The sequence below is a fragment of the Pochonia chlamydosporia genome (genome assembly GCF_001653235.2).
Source record: "Pochonia chlamydosporia 170 chromosome Unknown PCv3seq00010, whole genome shotgun sequence".
NCBI lineage: Eukaryota > Fungi > Ascomycota > Sordariomycetes > Hypocreales > Clavicipitaceae > Pochonia > Pochonia chlamydosporia.
In genome coordinates this window covers 278,054-301,549 of record NW_019154045.1, presented here as the reverse complement: position 1 = coordinate 301,549, position 23,496 = coordinate 278,054, and the positions used below count along the sequence as shown (strand labels likewise).

At 48.7% G+C, this 23,496-nt stretch overlaps 9 protein-coding genes across 9 annotated transcripts; 4 read left to right on the top strand and 5 right to left on the bottom strand.

Moving 5' to 3' along the window:
* Nucleotides 1-792: 792 nt before the first annotated feature.
* Nucleotides 793-2,268, bottom strand: VFPPC_10275 (mitochondrial carrier protein; the record flags this gene model as incomplete). The annotated part of the gene is made up of 8 exons (XM_018288672.1): nucleotides 793-817; nucleotides 876-1,008; nucleotides 1,058-1,229; nucleotides 1,290-1,476; nucleotides 1,532-1,649; nucleotides 1,714-1,840; nucleotides 1,902-1,988; nucleotides 2,053-2,268. The coding sequence occupies 8 exons, from the start codon at nucleotides 2,266-2,268 to the stop codon at nucleotides 793-795; spliced, it is 1,065 nt and encodes a 354-aa protein (XP_018137306.1).
* A 447-nt stretch (nucleotides 2,269-2,715) lies between these two features.
* VFPPC_10276 (dimethylaniline monooxygenase) lies at nucleotides 2,716-4,451 on the top strand (the record flags this gene model as incomplete). The annotated part of the gene is made up of 5 exons (XM_018288673.1): nucleotides 2,716-2,773; nucleotides 2,849-2,936; nucleotides 2,994-3,152; nucleotides 3,204-3,504; nucleotides 3,567-4,451. 5 exons carry the CDS (start codon nucleotides 2,716-2,718, stop codon nucleotides 4,449-4,451), a joined length of 1,491 nt encoding a protein of 496 aa, XP_018137307.1.
* Nucleotides 4,452-5,957: 1,506 nt separating this feature from the next.
* Nucleotides 5,958-7,820, top strand: VFPPC_14744 (major facilitator superfamily transporter; the record flags this gene model as incomplete). The annotated part of the gene is made up of 6 exons (XM_018292512.1): nucleotides 5,958-6,082; nucleotides 6,171-6,389; nucleotides 6,451-6,706; nucleotides 6,770-7,033; nucleotides 7,100-7,432; nucleotides 7,536-7,820. The coding sequence occupies 6 exons, from the start codon at nucleotides 5,958-5,960 to the stop codon at nucleotides 7,818-7,820; spliced, it is 1,482 nt and encodes a 493-aa protein (XP_018137309.1).
* A 178-nt stretch (nucleotides 7,821-7,998) lies between these two features.
* Nucleotides 7,999-8,601, bottom strand: VFPPC_10278 (hypothetical protein; the record flags this gene model as incomplete). The annotated part of the gene is made up of 1 exon (XM_018288675.1): nucleotides 7,999-8,601. The coding sequence occupies one exon, from the start codon at nucleotides 8,599-8,601 to the stop codon at nucleotides 7,999-8,001; it is 603 nt and encodes a 200-aa protein (XP_018137310.1).
* A 791-nt stretch (nucleotides 8,602-9,392) lies between these two features.
* Nucleotides 9,393-11,170, bottom strand: VFPPC_14745 (MFS transporter; the record flags this gene model as incomplete). The annotated part of the gene is made up of 5 exons (XM_018292513.1): nucleotides 9,393-9,715; nucleotides 9,795-9,874; nucleotides 9,943-10,361; nucleotides 10,428-10,847; nucleotides 10,973-11,170. 5 exons carry the CDS (start codon nucleotides 11,168-11,170, stop codon nucleotides 9,393-9,395), a joined length of 1,440 nt encoding a protein of 479 aa, XP_018137311.1.
* Nucleotides 11,171-13,401: 2,231 nt separating this feature from the next.
* VFPPC_10279 (anamorsin) lies at nucleotides 13,402-14,356 on the top strand (the record flags this gene model as incomplete). Its single annotated transcript, XM_018288676.1, has 2 exons — nucleotides 13,402-14,002; nucleotides 14,058-14,356. 2 exons carry the CDS (start codon nucleotides 13,402-13,404, stop codon nucleotides 14,354-14,356), a joined length of 900 nt encoding a protein of 299 aa, XP_018137312.1.
* A 583-nt stretch (nucleotides 14,357-14,939) lies between these two features.
* VFPPC_10280 (MFS transporter, DHA1 family, multidrug resistance protein) lies at nucleotides 14,940-16,601 on the bottom strand (the record flags this gene model as incomplete). Its single annotated transcript, XM_018288677.1, has 3 exons — nucleotides 14,940-15,478; nucleotides 15,565-16,352; nucleotides 16,414-16,601. 3 exons carry the CDS (start codon nucleotides 16,599-16,601, stop codon nucleotides 14,940-14,942), a joined length of 1,515 nt encoding a protein of 504 aa, XP_018137313.1.
* Nucleotides 16,602-18,873: 2,272 nt separating this feature from the next.
* On the top strand, nucleotides 18,874-21,747 carry VFPPC_14746 (reverse transcriptase; the record flags this gene model as incomplete). Its single annotated transcript, XM_018292514.1, has 1 exon — nucleotides 18,874-21,747. The coding sequence occupies one exon, from the start codon at nucleotides 18,874-18,876 to the stop codon at nucleotides 21,745-21,747; it is 2,874 nt and encodes a 957-aa protein (XP_018137314.1).
* A 125-nt stretch (nucleotides 21,748-21,872) lies between these two features.
* VFPPC_10281 (glycosyltransferase family 69 protein) lies at nucleotides 21,873-23,191 on the bottom strand (the record flags this gene model as incomplete). Its single annotated transcript, XM_018288678.1, has 2 exons — nucleotides 21,873-22,969; nucleotides 23,026-23,191. 2 exons carry the CDS (start codon nucleotides 23,189-23,191, stop codon nucleotides 21,873-21,875), a joined length of 1,263 nt encoding a protein of 420 aa, XP_018137315.1.
* Between the last annotated feature and the right edge of the window lie 305 nt (nucleotides 23,192-23,496).

The window sequence follows — 23,496 nt, the reverse complement described above, 5'->3', positions numbered from 1 at the left end:
GCAGCCCCTTTTTTCTCGAAGAAATACAGTATCAATCTGATAGTGAAATTCAATCATCCTGCGATCTTGGAATGTCCGTATATATGCATATGCTTTCATGTATGATCACATGGATCTCTGTGATCAACTTTCCAAGCTTCTTTGGCATCTTCTTCTCGGCTACTAATGGCATAGAGCATGCAGCCTCAGTTTGTATTGCGTGGCATCGTATAAGTGACATGCCACATGCACTACCCCGCGTGGCGTCTAGATGGCTTCCCTGTGCCATCTGTTGGGAACCATACCCCAACGACACTAGAAATGTGGCAAGGAGATCTTTTTCGTATAATTCTCGATTTGGATGGTCTGGGCTTCATGTTTGCTACGTGCACGTCGCAGCGGGCTTGGCTTCTGGTGGTCTGACGTGTCTTGCATCCGCTGTGGCATAAGTGGCATAGATTTTCACGCCATGAGCTCATACAGAGTTTGAACGGCCAGTTTCTATGCACTCAAGGCACGGAATAGCTAAATGATACTATTTTTGAAATTGTAAGCTATAATTCGGGTTTAGAGTTAACGATGAGAATGGTTCGCCGTCCAGGATGCACTTAGATTGCTTAGATTCTTGGATATCGTGACGAGTCTATGTCTCTGTGCTTGTGCTTAATGAGCAGTTATATCTCGACACATTATACTATGTTGTATTGAGACTTTTTGCGTTTCGCCACGAAGTTCGACAGGTCTTGGTCCAGAAAATCATCCTCACAGCACAACCAAGACGTAATCTGCTTCATATTCCGCCCTGACTCGCACTCAGGAGTTGGTCTTTCTTTCCCAGCTAGTAATCGTTAGGTCACTAACTCATAAAATGTGTCAGGAGATTATTTGAGACGTACAGATCAAGAAACAGCTTCCACAATATGGAAAACAGTATTCCTTGGAGACCATTGCACAAAATTCTTGTGGAAAGTCCCCTCCCGAGAAGCCCGCGAATCCCATCCTCTCGAACCACCAGCTTGACAGCATCGGCTAATATGTATTAGTAGAGCGTGCTTGTAAGTTGGGCCATGATGCATACTGTATGAAACTTTGGTGTCATTGACCTGTCGGTACGTTTTTACCACCCTTAGTGAGTTTGATACAGAATCAGAAACTATAGACGCGACAAATCCGATGAGGGCCAGACGCAGTAGCCATAAGAGTAACTCCGACTTGGGTGGCTCTTGGATCGTTTCGGTCAAGAAGTTGTACTTCACGATGTCAGCGACTTCGAGGACTGGCCATATCTCAGCAAGGCTCTTTCATCTCACGGTAGCAAACCAAGGATAATGTCCGACAAAAGTGGCTCCTGCTGTCGCAAAAGCCCCCCACCAGAGTGTTGCGATGCCGTATTTCTTGAAACGCTGCCGTAGTAGGTCGATTCCAGTAGAGCCTTGAGCTTGGAGAGTAGTCTTTACAGTATCAATTGGCGTGAGAATCATTCGGAATGCCGCGGCGCTGAATATGGATGTCTCAGTATGCAAAAGCATTAATAGAACGGGACTTTTTGTACCTGAGAGAGGCAAAGACCGTCTTTGCAGGTGATGGCAAGTGCTTCAAATACGAATTTGATTGCAGCAGTGCCAGGATTCCGGCATTCGCTGCCGTGTCTCCAAATCTAGCAAGCGGCCCTAAATACTCGGCAGTTAGTCTCCGCAGCAGTCTGTCTTACAAGCCATGTCTCTAAAAGAATACCTTGGATGAGAGCGGCTGCTAGCCCTTGGTAGTATCGACCAAATCCACCATCATGGTACAGGGTTTTCGTTGCGGTGGTGAAGGACGTTCCAAAACGGTATTGATAGTTCATTATGGTCCGAAGCGGCTATTACTGTTAGTACACGGTGGAAACCTCAAAGCGACTGTTTAAAAATGAATCTGCATACCATTAGCAGAAGAACTTGAAGAACCATGGCTGCGGCGCCACTGAGCCCGCCGCCAAGTGCTCTTTTGAGCGCATCCTTGAGATCAAACTAGGATAATAGCAAGACGTCAGTTATTCATGACCGTTTTCATGTCAATCATAGATTAACCAACTTTGACATCGCTGCCGGCGTCAATCCAGCCTTTGATGAAAATTGTCAACGCAACAACTCCAAAGATGGCCCAAGATATTCTCCAGCCGATCCGAATACTCCTCTTGGTTTGGGGTTCGACGTTATGTTCATGCTGCTGGCCCGATTGCTCATTGCTAAGCAACGGAGTCTCCTCATGCTGGTTGTTCTGATTCTCTATATCACTTTCACGAGCCATGATGTTGGTGTTCCGCGCGCGGAAGAGTCAATAGTGAGGAGTGTTGTTACAATGGTTATGTTTTGCAAATCCATAGGCACAATCTCAAGGTGTCCGTTATCGCCTGATTCTGGATGACAAATTCGGAAGCTAACTACTTAGTGTGGTTGTTCCTAAATCTGGGGAATATTGTGGATGACCACTTGGATTGGTCGAATTGAGGCTGATGCAATGCCGATGAATATGGCGAATTCCCACCTCAAATCATTCTTATGGATTTGGAAGATAAGGTCAGATTCGATGGAAGCAATCGGCGTTTATTTCACGCCTCATATAGCACGGATGTCTTACTTATCGTGCTACTCGAGACTTTTTTTTATTCTTTTCTTGGTTTTGCCTGTCTGGTTCGCACTAGCTAGGACTTAGTCTTCAGCTGTCTAATTCTATGTGAATCTTGTCTTATACACTATGAAGAGCGCTAAATTAGACGTTAAGTCGGTTGCAGTTATAGGCGCCGGGGCAGCGGGTAAATCTCTTTTCCATACAATTCACAGCATTCTACAAGCGCTTGTTACTAATTAGGAATCCATTAATATCGTAGGTGCAATCACAGTTTCTGCATTACAAGCTGAGAACTACTTTGAAAGAGTTCGCGTTTTTGAACGTCGAGAATCAGCCGGAGGGACCTGGTATGTCTGGCAGTTTCTGGACACCCACAGCTCCTACATGTATTAAGAACAAAGTAGGATACACGACCAAGACCCAGGTCCTCCTCGCGCCGTCCACCCCGGAAAGCTTCCCACTGAAATCGACCGACCGCTCCAAATTCCGAATGACTTGCCTCGGGTTACGGCTCCCTGCAGCCAAGAGCGCTGGACCTTGACACCAATTTATGATACTTTGACGTGAGAGTCCATCAAAGGCTATGGCCAACCTAATGCTGAATCAACCACCAGAACCAACGTACCTGACATAGCCATGAGCTTCTCAGACTCGAAATTCCCATACGGCCCTTTCGTACCGCACTACGTTGCCAAGCAGTATATTGAAAACTATTTCGCAATCCACAAAACCGACTACCTTTTAGAGCTTAATACCACCGTGGAAGATCTTTCAAGTGTGCCTGCAGGTGGTCGAGATGCCGCGGCTTGGAAGTTAACACTAAGAAAATACGACCCTACTAGACACGTGGATATTTGGTGGGAAGAATTCTTTGACGCTGTTGTCTTGGCGAATGGACACTACTCGGTTCCTTATGTGCGAAGCCTCTATACAGACCAGAACATGCTAATGAGCTATGAAACTGACGAGATGACTAGGTGCCGCAGGTTGAGGGTCTTGAACAATACATCAAAAAATACCCCGGCCGAGTATCACATTCCAAATTCTACCGCTCTCCTTTAGTCTATGAGTCTAAGAGGGTCATTGTGGTTGGAAACTCTGCATCCGGCCACGACGTCAGTACCGACTTGGTCACAGCAGCGCAGCATCCCGTGTATGTATCTCGACGGTCCAAGTCCAAATGGGACGGCGATGATCCTCCTTTCGGCATATCGTGGAAGCCGACTATAAGAGAATACAAGCAAGATGGCACAGTCATCTTCAGCGACGGCACATATCTGGATAACATCGACACAATTATCTACTGCACAGGGTACAAAGCCTCGTTTCCATTCTGGAACGAAAAGACCAATAAGGGATCATTGTGGGATTACAAGCGTGACAGATTAGTCGGGAGCTACCAGCATACCTTTTTTCGTGATTACCCAAACCTTGGGATCGTTGGTCTACCGAGGACTCTGACCTTCCGAAGCTTTGAATACCAAGCTATTGCACTGGCTAGACTCTGGTCGAATAGAAATTCAGTGGCTCTGCCTCCCCGTGAAATACAGGAATGGTGGGAAACCGAACAGGACAGGAAGACGAGATCGAGGCGCGGCAAGTTCCACGATATACCATGGGAAAATGGCGAGACGACAGAATACTTGGAGTATTTGTTCAAGATTGCCGGTCTCGGCACCATTCATGGCGAAGGCAGGATTCCACCAGCGTTGGGTAAAGAGATGGTATGGGCGATAGAACATATACACAAATACCCAGAGCCTCCTACCCACGAAAAGAATGGAGTAGGTGAAGACGAAGATGAGGGAGAAAGTTGGCTTTTGGTGCCTGATAGACGTAAAGATCTGTTTGGCTTTCTTTAGATATTTAGTTCAGAGATGTCGCCGCTTTCTAGTGTCTCTACAAACTCGCGTCAGCCCTCGTCTACGAGATAGCCTGACGGTCGATGACGATCCTTATGCACAAAGCTGGAGTATATATCCATTGGGTGACATTGGCATGCACTGGTCAGGGTTATGAGAAGACTGCTTACACTAATCGTCACCGCGTAGCCGTGCAATCAGGGCTTCTATATATATATGGCTAAAGTGCGTGCGTCTCCGACATTTCGTCTCCAACATCACACATCAAAATCACGGGTTACAGTCGCCCTGGCGGTTGGTGTAAGGCAAGCTTGGTCGCACAAGAGCTGCCTTCACAACCAGGAACTTCCCCCGTCATTTCCCCCGTACATTTTACGCAATTATTACTCCATTCTATCACATCAATTGCAGCGCTAGGTATTGCCGAGGGCAAGGAAGCGCAGATCACCCAGCTAGTGGTTTGCGGGGAAAGTCACTACCTAGCGCGCGATAGCAGCACCACACATTGAACAAATCTGCCTCTATTACAGTACATGATACAGCGGGATTTGCAAGCTAGTCATTGCCATTATGATACTTGGGGGAGGTCAAAAGCCGAACCAGTTTCCGGCTCGTTATCGCGCACGTATCCTTGTTGTCGTATCGCCGTTTTACTCATAGCCACTACATACCTTCCAGCGTTTGGAGTGATTCAGAGTGCTGCCTCAACGAGGCTACTCAGCAAGCAGCTGAAAGATCTCTCGGAAGATGTTGTAGATCATGGAGGATATCGGACTGCAACCCACATGCTCATGCTGTTTGGATTGGTTGTTTTTGCAAAGAACCAGTGGCCGGGCCAGTTAGGAAGCCGAAGGCACGTATGTGGCGGAGGACTGTAGATTACTTGACGAACAATCTTCATAGAGAGCCTAGTGGTAATTACTGGCATCAGACTGTTGGTGTGGAGCAGGATAGTTTGGCCCGGCACTTGATCCGTGTGAGGCAGTAAAGTTCATTTTGCCGTCACTAGGATTGCAAGTCTGGGGTGAAATGTGGGGATGGAATTCAAGGTGGCTGAAGCTAGGATAAATGCTGGATGAAATAGACCAAATGTCAAGCACATGTGTGTTTGCCATATCCTGGGGTATTTGAGGTTGTCTTCTGTTACGTAAATGTTTTCCATTCTAAGTAAGTAAACACGGCGTCTTCCGGCCGTTGGAACCGGCTGAAGAAGGCTTGGATGTTCCCTTTACCGATCTCTAGAGCTTCTTTGCGTCAAGATTGGTGGATGTTGCAGATCATCTCCCGAGTTCCTTACATGTGCGGCCGGGAACTATTCAAGTATTCATTAGTGACTTGCGAGAGATATTCTTGACTTGTGCTCCCTCTCCACTACATAAACTTCAAAGAGTCTTCTTTAATCTGCCCTCTCCCCATCATCGCTCTTACATACACAGGGGGCTCGGCTTATATCTTCCTTTTTAGTTGATTTCCCTCCCTTGCTCTCGCTCGCATCATATGACTACAATGGAAAAGGCGGAGCTCGAAGGCGGCACAATGCACGCCGAAGATCTCAAGCCTGTCGAGGGGGCTTATGATGATGTTCTCAGCCCAGAAGAGGACAAAAGACTGCTTCACAAGATTGATAGATGGTAGGTTGCAGCCACACGTTCGACCGGGCTACCTAGCCCACCCAAATGCACCTCTCGGAGGATCGCTCGCTCACTCATGCATTGGCAGCTTGTTACCAGTGATGGGGTTATCATACATGTTCCAGTTCCTTGATAAGACTGCACTTGGCAGCACGGCTATTCTAGGTCTCCGGGAGGATCTGCACCTCACCGGACAGGAATACTCCTGGTCTAGCGGCATATACTACTTTGGATACATCGTGGCCTCGTACCCGGCGGCTATTTTGATGGTACGCTGGCATGTGGGCAAAACCATATCCGCCTCAGTGTAAGCACATCTCCTGACCCCCTTTATATTGCAGGTACCTAATGTGTCTGGTTGCCCGTAGTTTGATTTGGGGTGTTATTCTTATGCTTACAGCGGTCTGCACGAATGCCGGCGGTCTGCTGACGGAGAGATTCTTTCTTGGCTTCACTGAAGCCGCTATTGGGCCTGGGCTGACCGTCGTTATATCCATGTGGTACAAGCGGTCGGAGCAGCCCCTGCGTCACGCAGCTTGGTATCTCGGGAACACATTTGCTGGAATTTTTGGCGGCCTGCTTGCTTATGGCATTGGCCACATCAACAGCATTTCCCCTTGGAAAGTATAGCTTCCTTAACGGCGACTACGACGGCAGACAGAAAGAGCTAACGAGTAGCAAATGCAGGCCGTGTTCTTGATCTTGGGCGGCATCACAGTTGCCTGGTCATTCGTTATCTTCTTCTTCCTTCCTGATACTCCATCAAAGGCCTGGTTCCTAAGCAAGTTTGACCGTACGAAGGCTATTATTCGAGTTAAGGAGAACATGACCGGTATAAAGAACAACGAGTTCAAGTGGGCACATTGTATCGAGGCACTCTTGGATATAAAGAGCTGGTTTATTGTCGGCATGCAAATCACCAATAGCATCCCTAACGGTGCTGTGACAACAGTACGTCTACTCCTCCCACCATAATGGTGAACTAATTGATCCCTTGGCTGACGAGACTGGTAACAGTTTAGCGCCATCATTATTCAGTCATTTGGATTCAGCACCTTTAATACGCTGCTCCTTACAAGCATTAATTATCTTCTCCAGCTGTTCCTCGTCCTAATCGCCACTGGTGGATCTTCGTACTTCCACAACACCCGGACGTACTGGATGGCTGGTAACCTAGCTATAGCTGTTGCAGGTGCCGCTATGGTTCGCCAGCTTCCCTCAAGCATGAAGTGGGCTCGCCTCGCGGGAATCTGCATGGCAGGAGGATATGCCGCCAACTTTCCATTGATTATGTCTCTCATGTCTGGCAACTTTGGCGGCTTTACCAAGAAGACGACCGTAAATGCAATGGTGAGTCGAATTCTGTTTGCTTCTAGCTCCTCTGGGTTTAAAGGTAGTTTCTTTCCTGCGATTTGAAATACGCTGACTGGAGCATGCGCATCATTACGTATAGAGCTTTATGGCCTATTGCGCTGGCAACATTATTGGACCGCAGTTGTTTTTTGAACGGCAAGCCCCGACGTATAACTCGGGATTCCTTGCGCTCATTATATGTCTTGCGGCTGGATTTATTCTATGCTTTGCCCTCCGCTTCTATCTCATTTGGGAGAATAGCCGTCGTGATAAAACCACTAGCGCGGCGCAAGTAGAGGAATTTAGTGAAGCACAGCCCGGAATCATGGTAAATCTTATGGATAAGACCGATAAGGAGATTCCTCAGTTCCGATACGTGTATTAGCGGTTAATGAGATATCTCAAGAATGATGAATGGTGATCGACGCTACAACAAGTCTTGGACAACACGGCTTGGACGCCAGCTTGGTAACCAGCAGAGTAGTTTAGTATTTGAGTAGCTCTTAGATATAGTCAATTTCTAGCGCAGATATCCAAGCTGTTTTGCTGGATGTGGTATTCATTTATTTTTGGTCATCATGATCATGATCGTCATGATCGTCATCGTCGTCACCATCCTCTTCACCCGCCTCATCCTCCTGTCCGAATTCCTCCAAGTCCTGCTCATATTCGGCTTGTGATCCAAATCCCAGCGCTTCAACGCGTTCAAAATATGGTGTATAATCAAAAGATTCGTCATACGAATCCGGCGGTTGAGGTTCCCACACGGCATCTATCATCCATTCGAGCCATCGAGGCGGAGGTGGCCATCGACGAAAATACTCGATTCTTCCCTGTTCGTCGAGCACCTCCTTCTGCTTGTCCCACCAGGCTGAAAAGTTCATGATGTGTGTTTCACCTGCGCCCATGCGCCAACATATCTCATATGGATGAGTGTCTGGAAACATGAACCAAGGAGGGGGAACAGCTCCGTGTTCTTTAACTAGCTTTGCAATCGCATCTTTCATCCACTCTGGTTCGTCCATTATCTGAGGTAGAATATGCTTTGCAACGGGTTCAAGTAGAGAGTTGGTGGCAGTATTAGAGTGGCTCGTAGATTGATAGAACTCGGGACTGTCAATTTGAGACCATCGTGAAGGGGTCAAGCTTGGCAGTTTCAAAGCCATTGCAGTGGAGAAGCTATATTTAGTGTGATCTTCGGTTTCTAATGTCACGTGTGTGATTGTCTGAAAATCACTCACACGAAGTGAATACAACATTTTTTTTCTTGCTTGGTATAAACTGGCTTTCATAAGGCAGCCAGCAGACATTTTGTCTACTAATACTCACTCTTCTGTCGCGGGGGAAGCGTAATTGTAATGTTTTGATATGTTGCCAGGACTGTGGTGTTGCCTGGGACAAGATACAACATGTTGCCAACAAAACCTGCCTACGGTATTCGCCATCGCATGACCAAAAAAAAAAAAAAAGGCCCGCCTCATCCTCCAAATGTCTTAATCTAGGCCAAAAGCCGTAACCTGTTGTGGGACATTGGACGTTTGTAACGGCTTCGACAATCTAGGCTCTCAGTACTGAGTTAGTTTAGGTAGGCAGCGGCGCCCGCTTGGAGGAGGTTGACGCTTGACATATCAGTTATAAGTCGGCATAATCGCTCAGCTAGAAGAAAACGTTCTTTTGTTAATAAACTCCATTCACAACTTGGGCAGCTCTTACTGTGTGTAGTAGATGTCAAGAAAATGAGTGACAAGTTGCGATTCTCGTGTAGCTATCTAGTTGTGGCCGAGTTTCTAACACAAACACTAAACCATCAATTCATGTAACGTTTTCTGCTTCCAAAAACCAACTGGCACCGAGTACGTTGGTTCGTGCCAACGTCTAACCCTCCCAGAAGTTACCACTTGTATATGTTCCATACTGAGTCCGTTTGATTCATAGCTCCCTGCCAATAGCAGGCAGTTTAATACGCATAGCGCACAGTTGTCTCATCCTCAGATGCCCGAATCTTCTTATTTTCCCTCTTCAGCCAAACTCTCATTCCCCAGGCTCCAAGTGCGGTTGCAACACTGAGTGCAGCACTCGACGACATGGCCATGACATATCGAGGCTCATCAGACTTGGGCCATAGGTAAGGGGTCCAGATAAAGGACGCATTGGCACAAGAATTGACAATGGCTAGTGAGGCTGCCTTCTTTTCCTTTGTTTGGGAACACGTCGCGGAGACCCAGCCGAGGATGATGCTATTGACGGCATAAGTTCCAATTGAGAAGACCACCATGGAAACTGTTTACAAGCACAGTGTTAGCGCTCCGTGTACTTGACCCCAAAAGCATTGCTCAAATTGTTCTCATTTGTGGCTTACAATATCGTGCTCCCGTATTCAGCGTAACACAGCCGAGAATGAAGCCGAAAATGGCGACTGCTTTGGCAATGGTAATGTGCCTGTCAATTGCAAGCGTCAGCAGCCAAGGTTTGACACGTTTTAAAAACAATAGAGAAGCCGCACTCACCATGTTCTCTCATTCCACCTTCCAGATGACCAAGACCAGGCAATTGAGATTGCTCCAGCAATAAGGTAAGGAGGGCATGTCAGGACAAGGGTGATGGTTTGATTGAAACCCAGCGTTTGAACAGCAGTGGGGAAGAAATTCTTAAACCCATTGGCACCAAGATGGCAGTGTTGCATAAAGGCAAATAGCCAGACTTTGGGGTCTTTTGCTGCTGTCAAGACACCCTTCCAGCTTGTTGTCTGGCCTGCGTTGTCTACCGTGTCTCGCTGCGTTCGCTCATGGGCGAGAGCCCGTTCCTCCTCTGTCAACCACTTCGTTGTCAATGGTTCATCAGGCAAAAGAAAGTAGCCTGCGATGGCGATGACCAGAGTTACAGCGCCCTGGATAATGAAAAGCCACTGCCAACCCGCAATTCCTGCCTAGCAGACAATATGTGAGTCAGCAAACACATACAGAGATTGGTACGGAATAAGATGAAAGCTTACCATGCCATCCATCTGGAATATTCCCAAGGCGATTAGTCCAGCGAATGCGGTCGCCAAAATATTTCCAGTGTACAAGATAGAAATTCGTGTTGCAAGTTCCTTGCGTGTGTAGAAAGTGGCGAGGATATAAAGCGCTCCTGGATAGTACGGTGCTTCCGTGATACCGAGGAAGAAGCGAGTGAGGAGCAAACCAGTGTAGTTCTTGCTAATGGCTGTGAGACCACTGATCACAGCCCATACGGCCATGCAAGATGACATCCACAAGCTTGGTCGGACTCTCGTCACGACCATATTGGACGGAATACCGGCTGCCACATATCCGGCAAACAGGATAGAAACGCAGGTTTGGTATTGTGATGAAGTAAGATTCAGGTCCTTCTCAAGAGAACTTAGTCTTGCAAGTGCAATTGCGTTCCGATCCTTTGTATGACTAGTTAGTAAAACTGGCGATATTGCTAGACATCAGCCGCTCTCAGCTGAAGTCTCTTTGAGACGGATAGCCTTCCCGACGTCCGTAACTTGGAAAGAGTCCGACCTTAACTTACCAGATAGTTAAGCCAATACATGAGCCACAACACCGGCATAATCCACATGTCCAGCTTTCGGACCAGGGCAATTTCCCTTGGATCAGTCTTTTTGCTTGCCCCAGAATAGTCACGCTGGACGGCGGGACCTTTGTTCAAAGCTTCATCATGTTCCACCTTCTCTATCTCCACTACCTCTTTCTTCTGCCCAAAGATCATTGCGAAAATATTCAGCAAGGGCTGGATGTCTTTGTTTATCAAACGATGATGATCGTTGAAGAGTATGTCTTCTTGTCTTATTTCCAGGGCGGAAGGCCGACTACTTGTACCCCGTCTGCCATACCAAAGAAACGTTCCAGACTCAATATCTCCCCATTTATTCCTGATACAAGGCACTTGGCATATTGGTGTTGGTCGAATGCAAGGCTGCTCACCTCCGATATTTTCTCTTGTGGCGTTCAAGTCGAAGACGCCTGAATCGGAGAAAACGATGCGAGATTCAGTCTGAAATCATCCCTCTTACCCCACAAAACTGGAAATCTTCATATATTTTTGGCGACTACTCTTTATTTAGAAGGAGGTAACGGCCTTTCTCGGGGATGGTTGGTTAATATTGGGAAATCTGGGGGATATCTAGGCGCCAAGTCGCTTTGCGGAGACAACCCTGGTTCTACATTCAAGCTTAAATCAACTTCAACCATTTTGAGTGGTCGTTTCCCGAGTCAGTCAAGACCCTGACCTTAATCACACCGACAGTATTGTCACGATGCAGGTGGGCAGTTGGGGGCCGCCGAACGGTGATCGACTTCTGGAGCCGGGAGAGTCCAAGTTGGCTGAACATGACGTTCAGTGGGAATGAGACAAGACGAACATGTTAAAGTCCCATGTTTGGGTTACATCTTTCACCTGTAGTTCCGCCGTCAATCTGCAGTATAAGGTGTTAATATCCCCATCCTCTGTGATCATCGCCGCAAGGATGCGAAACGTCTTAGTGCATGACACGACCACATGGCTTCACGTCTTCGACATTCCTGTTCTGTGGATGACATGAAGATTACTTGCAGCGCTATGTTGTAATTGCCTCAAACACGGCTGCGAATAGATTGCGTGTTGTTGCATCTTCCAGACTGCCAAGAAGCGCCACGTTGGGGCGTTTTCTCTACCAAGCCCTTGGCGGACCACATGGAGGATCATGGCCAGATGCGAGCCGCTGTACAGAGTATCCAACCCCGGTTGATACTTTCGGCTTGCCCATTTTGATATTGTGTGGCCTCGTTTCCCCTCTCCTTTTCACTCCATGGGACGTTGGCCAAGGCAGCCAAGTCGGTGTTCAAGCTGCTCATCTAGCCAAGAAACGGCTGGGTCTAGCCGTGTATCAAGCCGTGAAGCATTCCGTACATATACGGATCAGCCGCGCGGGTTACGGACATGAGTGGTTATTAAAACAGTCAGCTCCTGGAGGTTAAATAGTCTAGATTTATAAGCGATGCGGACGTGACAGGCCCGGTCGGTCTCTTGTCAATGACTTTATTTATGAGCAACTTACGAACCCCCGACACGGTCACACCATCTTGAAAGATCCATGTTGTCAATCATACCGCTCTTGAGCAAAGTGTTGATGTTTCGTGGCAAAGACTTGGCTAAAACCAAACCGCTGATGTTCTGACGGTGTGTCATAGCCAGCCACGTCATCCCAAAGGTTTCTCGTCAAGATACGTGTTTACTTGCAAGGCGATGCAAGCTATTTTGCGACGTGAACTTGACTAAACAGCTCTATATGTCCTCGTGGCTGAACTTATACGTGTATTCGAAGGTTGTTGTGTGGGGTCAGCTGCTAGACGACATATGGACAACATGAACGTCTTGTTGCTTTGTGTATTCCGCCAATGTAGCGATTGGTCAATAGCCTTCAATCTTCGGTGATTTGTCTGGCAAGATACTCCGTACGTACCAAGAAGCAATCGAGGCAACGACTAGTATACCTAGGTGTGCATCAGCCGAGATGATCAGGCGATGACTAACGCAACTGCCGTCAGAATAGACAAAAGCGTGCATTGGCCAACCAGAAGCACAAATGTAAGGGAAGGAGCAGCCAATGGTTCTTGCTCTGATATGGTCGAGAATGGCCCCCAAAGGTCCCTGACTAGCCTTACCGTGGGCCAGCCCAGTGGCATCTGGTCCAATGGGAGATCCGACCAATGGGCGATTACAAATGCTGCCTGACGAATTAGTCACTTTTCGCTGCCCTTGGTCGCACCTTCCCCGCCATGATGCAGTTTTTGCCTGTGAAAACGGGCTTGCCGACGTCGGCTTGCACTAAAAAGTTGCCTGTTACATCCAACCCCAGGACAGACATTTCAAACCTCACGCAAACCCTCGCTCGCTCTGTCCTGTCAATACCTTCACCATAAAGAACGTACTCCCACAGACATCTAGCGTCCGTACGCGCAATGGCTCCTCATCCAATCCTCATTGATACCGCGGACGACTTTGCGCCGATGCCGTCCGCTTTCCCTCCCGTGGCGAACCCCGCGAAGCGCAATCTGCTCCTTGCCCCCCCGTCTGTCGCGGCGCACGAGGAGAAGCTACGCGAAATCTTCACGGCTTTCGACCGGGCAAATACCGACTTGCAGATGCTAGACCGGCTCTCTGCTGGATTTGTGTCTCTACCTGCCGCTACATACGACTTGGTCCTCGTTCTTACCGATGCTGATGGATCACGTACTGCCGCGTCTGCCCAATTGCTGAACCGTCAGCTGTTTGCTTCTCTGGTTCCCGCCATCAAAGTGGGAGGTAGATTGCAGTTCCAAGATGGCCAACCGGGCGCGACGGAGTCCAAAGAGGCAATTCTCGCCGGCCTGATTGCCAAGGATGGCCATTTCGAGAAGCAAGAGGAGGAGGAAGTTGTCATTCCTCTGCGATTCGGCAAGAAAAAGACGCCAGCGCCTGTGCAAAAGTTTGACTTCAGTAAGCTGGACGATGATGACGATGAGCTGATCGATGAGGATAACCTGCTTGGCGAGGAGGACCTAAAGCGACGTCCACAAGCGCGTATGTTCCCCGTTCGCATTTCTATATGAATCAGAAAATACTGACCATTTTGCAGCCGTCGAATGTCAGCCGCAGAAGCGCCGTCGTCCCTGCAAGGATTGCACTTGTGGCTTAGCCGCGAAATTCGAAGCCGAAGAAAAAGAGAGACGATCCCAAGCGGATGCTGGCCTCGAGGCCATCAAGCTCGATACAAACGACCTGAACGAACTCGATTTTACTGTCAAGGGCAAGACGGGCTCGTGCAACAACTGCTCGCTGGGAGATGCATTCAGATGCTCCACTTGTCCGTTCATCGGACTGCCAGCATTCAAGCCAGGCGAGGAGGTGCGCATTATGAACGAAGTACAACTGTAAAACGGTCATTAGGGGCATAACAATCAGCGACGACGATATGGGGAATGGCATGGGTAACGATTTGGATACGAGACTGGGGCAGATTCATTCATGGATGTGGCGTTTGGCGTTAAAAGCCTTGAGGGCAGGTTATAGACTTCATTTAGTCAACAACTAGTGATCGATTACTAGACGGCACATATATCACGTTATTGGTATTGCCGTTTGAACCATGAACCACGAGTTAAGCAGTAGCAATAAACTGATTAATTTGTGCCCTTTGCTTTCGTCTCTGCACTTTCCCGTCTTTTCAGCTTGTCATAATTCCTCCTGCGGCTTGTGGTTCACCCATTGTAGCATTTTCCTAATTATGACCTTGAGCGCCAACCAACATGCCGGGTTGTGAATGAATAATGTCTCCTCTCGCCATGCAACATTCTATGTACAACTTTTGATGATATATCCTCGCTTCATATATGCTAAATACGCCATGACACCCTGAACGATTACAAATGTTATAATACGCGGTACTACACCGCGCTGTACTAATACGTCACACAAAACACCAACACTCCATGACAAGCCTCTAGCGAAGTGGATCAACCTATCCTTCGATGCAGGCAACTGGGAGATGTTCTGTAGAATCCTGGGAAAGGCTGGTATATCTACACCGTTGCCTCCAGTGCTGGCCATACCGCAGTATCATGACTGGAATCAGGGCGAGAACCATGCACACAGCTCCGAGCAAGGTGAATCCCCAGCCGTCGCCGAGAAATTCAGTTATTTGAACAGTGGTAAGTGATAGAAAGGCGCATGCAAGGCACCGAAGCACGATGACGCCACTCATTGCAGACGCCGAGTAGAGACCAAATGCATCGACAATATATGTCATGAGTGGCACGATGGCGAGCATCAGGGACAGGCGCATCGCAACCACAGACAGAAGAAGCAGTGTAAGTGGAAGCTGGGTTTCTGCACACCAACCGTAAAGTGCTACCGCCGGGGGCAACATGAAGGCGCCGATGATGGCTACGGGGAGCCGATATTCTGGTTGTCCGACACCGTTGTTGGCCGCTCTTAGTTTGACATAGATCTTGTCCAAGTACATTTTGGAAATCATAATACCAATGAAGGAACCGATTCCTGGATGGAGAAACATATGTGTCAGAGTGGATATAGAAGATATGGGGAGAACGGGCAGAACTCCGTAGGAGGTGGTGTTTTCTCACCGTTTGCCAAGAAGGATGACCCTACCGCCGCCGGTGACAGGTCATATGTCTCTTCCAAAACACTTGGAAGAGTCACGAGGACATCATAAAAGAAGGAGAATATGACGGACCCAAATAAGGCCAGGCACGCCAACACGCCAGAGCCGTAGAGCAAACGGGCAGGCCGCATCACCGCAGTTCGCAGACCGGATAGATTCTTGTCCAAGCCAGCCGTTCCATCAAAGGCGTAACTAGACTCCGTGAGAAGCTTGGCGTTGTCTCTCTGGGAAACATGAGCGCGATATGTCTCTTTGAAACACGTTAGGAACACCAGTTCACAGGCCACGGCGAGAGTAACGCCTATCCAAACCACAGCGCGCCAACCGAGAATTTGCGAGATGATTCCGCCCAGGGCTGGACCCAGATTACCGCCCGCAAGCGTAGCGAGCATGATGACACTCATGGCAGAGCCTCTCTGCTCCGATGGGTATATATCTCCGATAATGGCTGGGTTCAACACATTCGATGCCACTGCCATGCCTGTAAGCGCCCGCGCCATTATGAACACTGTCGTGCTCTGTGAGAGCGCTGTTGCCGTTGCTCCCATAATGAAGACCACGTTGCATGCGTTGTACAGATGATATCGCCCGAACATCTCAGACAGGGGTGCGATGAGAAGCGCCCCTACAGCTTCGCCAAGCTCCCATATCGTGACCATGAGTACTGTATCCGCCTTGGTTACGTGATCAGCGGCTAGATCGTGGACCACAAAGTTTGCTATTGGGAATATGGAGATGGAATTAAATGATCTTGAGCCAATGTTAGTTTGGGGGTGCAAATACTGAGCAATATATGGGACGGTGCCCATACACTGTAAACGCTGCAAAGGCTAGCATGGCCACGGTCCGCCATTTGAATGGCGTTGGCCAATCCATTGGACTGCCCGAACTGCCAAAGATATCATCATGGTCGGCAGTATAATGTGGGCTGCTTGTTGTGATACAAGATCCTTCCTCATCTTCGGCTTGTAAAAAGGTTGTCTCTTCGTCGATGGACATGGTGTATTTTTGTGAAGTAAGTAAACAAGAAAACCTGCTCACTCAAAAACTTGCTCATTTCGATGAATGAATGAGAAGGTTTTCGAGACGAGGGAATCAAGCACCCAAAATAACATCGGAGGCCTAATTCCAAACACCATGTCTCTTGACTTTTCTTCAAGCCTGACAGCCAATCAACATGATCGACGCCAGAAACAACACTTACAACCTGAAGACCATGCATCTGTCACAACGGAGGCCGGAAGATGCACTGTCGGATCGACGCATGGTTGACGCACAAGAAAAAATGCTGGTTGGTGAGATTTCACGTAGGCCATGTTCGACATCAAGTGTTCGCGAATGACGTTACCTGCAACTCATACCGTCTCGTTTTCCCAGCCCTGCCGGGAAGCCATCGCCTACCAGTTCTTGGATTCCACCTAAGCACTAGGGTAAGGGTCCTTGTAACAAACTTGGTTTTGTGTCATGGGGATTGTTTGTGGATACTGTTCTGCGTTGCCTATTTTGTCCTTTTGTGGCGTCTCGTGGCCAGTCAATCGCTTGGCACCAGAAACGTCGGACACGGCTCCTCTGTCGCAAACCTGCCCCCTACGGTTTTAAGGCGGACATCATCTCATCTGCTGATTCGCTCTGTGAGTTCTGTCCGGCTCTGACGGCATTCTAAGGAGTTGTAAGGCAGCCACAGTTCAGGCCGCATGTTCGTCGCAAAAGGCCAATGACGAGGTGACACTGACATGTTTGCAAGGTGTCGAGTCAGTTGAAGCATCGGTATTGGCGTCGCTGTTTCTGGTTTCTGTGTGAGTTTCTCTGTGAGGTTTTCTTGGGATAACCGGTCTATCCATCGGATTTATGCTTGGATAGTTAACATGTTGACTGCTTCTCAGTCTCTGCAAACGGATACTCTTTGCCGGAAACGCCAACGTCTTGGTCACAACGTAAGCAAAGAAATCGAGACGGTGTCACGGAAATGGATTCGGACGCCTGGTGCTCGAGATAGGGCCAAAACACTGCAGTCTCTTTCGGTCTTTCGCGAAACTGTCGACGTCTTCTCCTTCAGCTCCTACCAGTGTTCATGTTCATGGCGGTTGGGCTGGAGACTGAATACCCGGCTATTGTGCGTATGTTGCTCGTGACTGACTTTGATTCATCTTGCTGGCCGCATTTGACACAATGAGGCGTTTTTCTATCTCTTATAGCGTCTAGAATCAACTCAACGGGCTGTGTGCGACTGAGTGTACTGTGTCAGAATGGTGCCAGGTTCCACCTCGAAATGGTAGCACTTATGAGGCAACTATGAAATATGCCAAATAGTTTACTTGCCACATTACCAGCTTGGACTGTAGTGGTTATGCACTTCTACAATAAAACAGGTTTTGGGCAGGCAACATGCATATTCTCTAGTGCCACAATAACGAGACAAATAGTTGATGCGGTTAGCTGGCAGGTTTTGATTCATTAAAATGGTGTAATTCTAATCTTTGGGGCTGGGACTCTACAAATCTGCTCGTGAGTCTCGCCAGGATACCCTGGCGGGAGATCTCGAATATTGGATTATTGCCAACCAGCTCTTTCAGCAATCAACTAGAATGTTGCGGCTCAACCATTGCATGAACAGAGCCTGGTATGTAGGGCTCGAGCTGTTCGACGCCGAAAAACGACTTCCAGGTTTAATTCATTGACCAGCAAGGGGTCAGATCTGTCTCATGAAGCACTTTCTCTCCATTGCATGGTTGAAGCCAATCTGAGACCCCGCCAACAAGAGTTCAATGCGCCATTCGGCTGCAGCCTTTTATCTCCAAGCGAGAATCTTTCAGCATCTGTTCGGCGCTTCAAACAATAATGGGGCTGAGCATCGACGTCGACAGTGAACAAACGAGTGATGCCGGATGACTCAACACGGGGAGAGTGCCTCATACCGAAGACTTGGGATCAATAAAATTACGAAACTGTGGTTAATCCTGGCTCAGGGTCCTGTTGGACGGTACTTTTCATTTCCATTTCACCATGTCAACACGGCTGGATGCGATATTCCGCAGTCCAGGCAGCCATGCAGGCAACAGTTGACCCATTGCGGCTGGGAATGTAAACCCGCCAAGGACTCTTGGCAAAAGGTTCATGAGCTTTGAAAAAATGTATAAAAAAGAGCGAGAGACTGACGAAAGAGATTCGGATGGATTGAAGGAACAGGTAGTTTACGATCCGCAAAAACCATTTGAGACTTGAAAGCTGTACTTTACCCGCTGCAATATTCATCACCAGGCTATCGCCAATAATGTCTACATCAGCGGGGTCAGCTGCCATTCTTTCTATCATCAGACATGTGACGGTAAGCAAATGGGACAAAGTTGCTAGCCGTCTAGAGGCGATTGATGGCCATGTGCGTGATGCCGAAGCCGCAATCCAATACAAGGAGGGTCAAGACGACAACCGCAAATTAGAGGCTGATGTGCTTATGCTGCTGGCAACCGTACGCAAGGCATATGCTGGGGCCCTCGATTCACCGGTCCAAGGTCATGGATCAGTTAATCAAAGAGGCAGAAGGGGACATATGGGAAGAGGAGGAGGGCGAGGACGAGGACGAGGTGGCATTGGCGGTGCGGGCACTGGTGGTCCAGCCGTGAGACTTCGAGATCGACTTGTCATGATTGAACGCATGCTTTGGGAAGCAAAGTACTCGTCAGTCTTCTCCAAATCCGCCGCGTTGGCATGGCGCAATGAGTTGCTGGGCTATCTTCGGCAGCGTCAGCGCCGGATGGAATACACAGCTCTCTTCGGCCATCTGACCAACGAGTGGGCAGAGTTTCGTTTCGGTGAGTTGTCCGCGGCAAAGGAGTTGGAAAAGTCTGAAGCCGTGGCCGTGGGCCGCAAGGAGATGTACGAACAGCGTCAAACTTGGGAACGACATGTCACCAACGAGCGTCGGACGGACACGGACAAAATTGTCAACTTTCTGGACGAACTATTTCACTCTGGACCGCGGTACGAAGACAAGTTGGTGGGTGAACCAACGGACTTGCGTGCCATACTTTTGCGCAACTTGCGACGAGAGTTCTTTTCCTCGTGTAGAAACAAGATGCAAGTGACGACGTCAACGGTCAGAGACGCCATACGTGGTGTTCTCAGCGCCGATCAGCTCACCAGTGAGAAACGACGTGCGATGCTCGATATAAGCGACAAAGTCAATGTCTTGTCAGAGATTGCAGATATCCTCAACATCGACACGAACCTGGAGTCGATCAAACGCTGGTCTTGGGGCGAGAACCCCATCACGGTGCAGATGCGCAAGGCTATTAACGGGAAATATCACGTACATCTCGATTTGGAGCTTCTTGATGCCATTCTTATCGAGTGTATCGGTCAACACGTCTCGTTGAACATCGGGAGTGTATTGCAAAAAGCGTGGTCGTCTGAAGTCCGGGACGTGTGGATGCAACCATCGGACGAAGGGAGAAACGCGGCGATGCAGGCGCAAATAGAGGACTACGGGAGCCGCAAGTCTGGTAACTCAGTCTACGACCTGCGTCACAGAATATACCAAAACGCCTTCTTTGCCGCCCAGCTGCCAACGTACACAGGAGACGTGGGTAACTCATACGACCCATGCAGCCGACCTATCGACAATGGACCTAGGTTTACCGACTTGGTAAACGGAGCACCAAACAGAACTACGCTGAGAAGCAATATTCTGAACCTTTGTTCTGCCGAGATGGCCATCCAGAAGCTTGTCCACGGCCAGTTCTGTATCTTGCAAAGCGACTTTGAGTGGTTTGGTCCGTCGCAACCACACTCTACACTGCTCGCCATCATGAAGTACTTTCACTTCCCAGGCGAGCTAGTGCACTTTGTTGAGGCGTTTCTGAGCATGCGAATGAGGTTTGAGGAGGATGGCAGCAATGGCCCCGTCTTGACTCGGCGGACCGGCACCCCGATATCCTTCCAGCTCACGTACGGCATATCCGAGCTGATGTTGTTCACGCTGGACTTTGCCGTTAATCAGCGAACTGAAGGGACGCATCTGTACCGCAACCACGACGACCTCTGGTTCTGGGGCCAGCCAGAGAAGTGCGTGGTGGCCTGGGACACAGTATGCGAGTTCTCCAACATCATGGGCTTGCGTCTAAACAAGCGCAAGACCGCGTCTGCTCACTCTGTTGACAAGTCGAATCCGCGGTATGCTGCAGTCGCACAGAGTACCCTTGATCGTCTGCCCTCTGGTGAAGTCAAATGGGGATTTTTACAGTATGATCCCAGTGAGTGGAAGTGGGCGGCGAATAAACGCGCCATCGAGGAACACATGAAGGAGCTGAGGTATCAACTAAGCTCGCGGACCTCGGTCATGGCGCACATACAAGCTTATAACGCATACATGGAAAGTTTTCTAGCCAACAACTTTGGCAGAGTTGTCAACGGGTTGGGGGACTTCCATGCGATAACGGTACTTGAGGCGCTGCAATACGCACAGCAGTGCCTCTACGGTGGTGACGAGTCTTCTGCAGTTCAGGATGCGTCAGAGACAGCCAACGTGGCGAAACATGTAAGGAAGATGATTCAGGACCAGTTTGCTCTCCAGCGTCAGTATGATCTGCCCGACTGTTTCTTATATATGGGCGTCGAGAGTGGTGGCTTGGGGTTGGCAAATCCTGTGCCAGCTTTCGCCAAGTATGTTGACATTGTCAAAGAAGAGGATACGGACGATGAGTTCATGCCACCCATGGCAAAGCACTTTGAAGTCATGAGACGTCAACTGTCGGATGCGTACCGCGTTGATAGTAGATTATTTGGGGAGAGGTTGCATGCGGAGAGCGAGAAGAACAAACTTGGCAAACAACTAGTCGCGGTCCCAACATTCGAGGGAAAGACTGAAAGCACCGATAAAGCTATGGGCGTGCCAACTTTCATGTCATTCAGCGACTACGTTTCCACCAGCGAGGAGCATAGTTCCGCCTTGGGCGACTGGTATAAGTCGATGTTTGACCCGCCGATTCTGAGGCTGGGTAGCACACAGCCCAGTACTAACGAATGGGCAGCGGCATACTTTGAGTCAGAACTGAAAGAAAAGTTTGGTGGATCTATTGCCGAGGAGGAGTTTTTGTCGCTGGGTTTGTATCGCACACTGGCTGAGGAAAAGGTGCGGTGGCAGTCTTGAGTAATATGACTCACGGCTTGTACAAAATAGTAGAAAATTGCATGTTAGATGGGCAAATCCATATTTCTGTATGATGCAAGGCAGATCAAACCTGAATATATCCCATTAAATATAACCTCAAAACATTAGATATGGTCCCCCAAGGTTTCGTTCCAAACTTGCCATGACTGTCTGTCGAACGACGGCATACACTTAACTTTTTCTGGCGGCGGCTTCCACTGCATTGCATCTTCTGAGGTCAACCTTTTCACAACCTTTGATGTGTATCCCTTTTCATCTTTGATCCGCTTTCCTGCCTCGTTCGTATACGCCAGGTGAATATATGGCACTACGGCTATTTTACCGTAGCCATGGAACCACAGATCTTTGCAAAATATCTCAGGCTCCCCATTATAGCATTCTCCCGTGTTCTCGCGAGCCGCACGGAAAGTTACTTGTTTCGTAGCAACTGGGTTGGCTGTGAATGCGACTGCCCCGTTCCAGCACGCAAACACTTGCACTGGTCGATTCGAGTTGAATCGCTCTTTTGACTCTGGGTCGTTCCAGAACAGATTTGTAGCTTTAGACCAACTGACATCCGGAGGCACATCAAAGAATAAATCGCCGTTTATGCCGCGCGCAATGTACACATCGTAGAATGTGGGAACTGCCGAACCATAGACCCAGTCCATTGCGCATGTCATATCTGCGGCAAGGTGGACTCGCTGATGGATGAGCTCGAGAATATCATCTGGACAAATAACGACGTCATTCACAAAAATGACTGTTGAATCAGAATATCTCTCAGGCTCTTCCAGAATCGGCTTGAGAGCTAGATTTCTCAGCTCTGCGAGTTTTGCGAACCTTAACCCCTCCAGTGGGTTGATTTTATTGCCAAGCACGATGTGCGTTCGGAGCCCCTTGTCAAGATGCGCTTGTAATGCAGCTAAAACATCACCAGTTCCATCTGGAGAGTTCCCTTCTACGATTGAAAGAGCGCAATTGCTGGGGCCTAGGAACTGGATAACTTCGACGATGCTTCCCAACAGCCTGGGAAGAACAGCTAGGTTCTCACGGAGGTTCAAGGCGAAAAAGTACGGTGTTTTTGATGAAGTTGCAGAGATTTTGAGATGCTCATACCGCTTGAAGTCTGAGTTCAAGCAGTTGAGCTTGGGGAGGTGAGTCTTTTTCTGGTCAAAAATTGCACCGATGTATGATGTGACATTTCCCCGAGATAGTATGCCTAAGCCGTGGTAAGATTTAGGAATTCGTCAATATGGTGTTGAGATTAATACAAACCTCCAGGCGGTATTTCATCATTTTTTGTAGTAGTGATAAGCCCGGGATGATATAACCTTGACGCCGTATTATTGTGAAAGTACAGCGCAGCAACGACAATGAAAACAAGCAAGGTTGTACATACTGAGAGGCGGCTCCGACGATGCATCATGACGCCAATGTTCATGACGGCAGCCTCCCAGCACGAGGTTTCGTCCTCTGCGAAAAGTGTGTCAGGGGCAGGCGGACCGAGCTTGTTTTAAATTGGAGAGACAAGATGAGATCAAAGTCAGCTCCTGGGGCACAGTTCAACTGCTGCCGTCTAGAACCAACATCATCTCTCAGACCAACATGGCGCTTATTCCAACTCTACCATTGGTGACGGCTAGCCTTGTTCCGTGCACGTTGCACAGTTGCAGTGGGGATATGTTTTGAAAAATGATATATTACCATCCCCAGAGCGGAGGGGCGTGTCTTTGCGCGAAATACTCC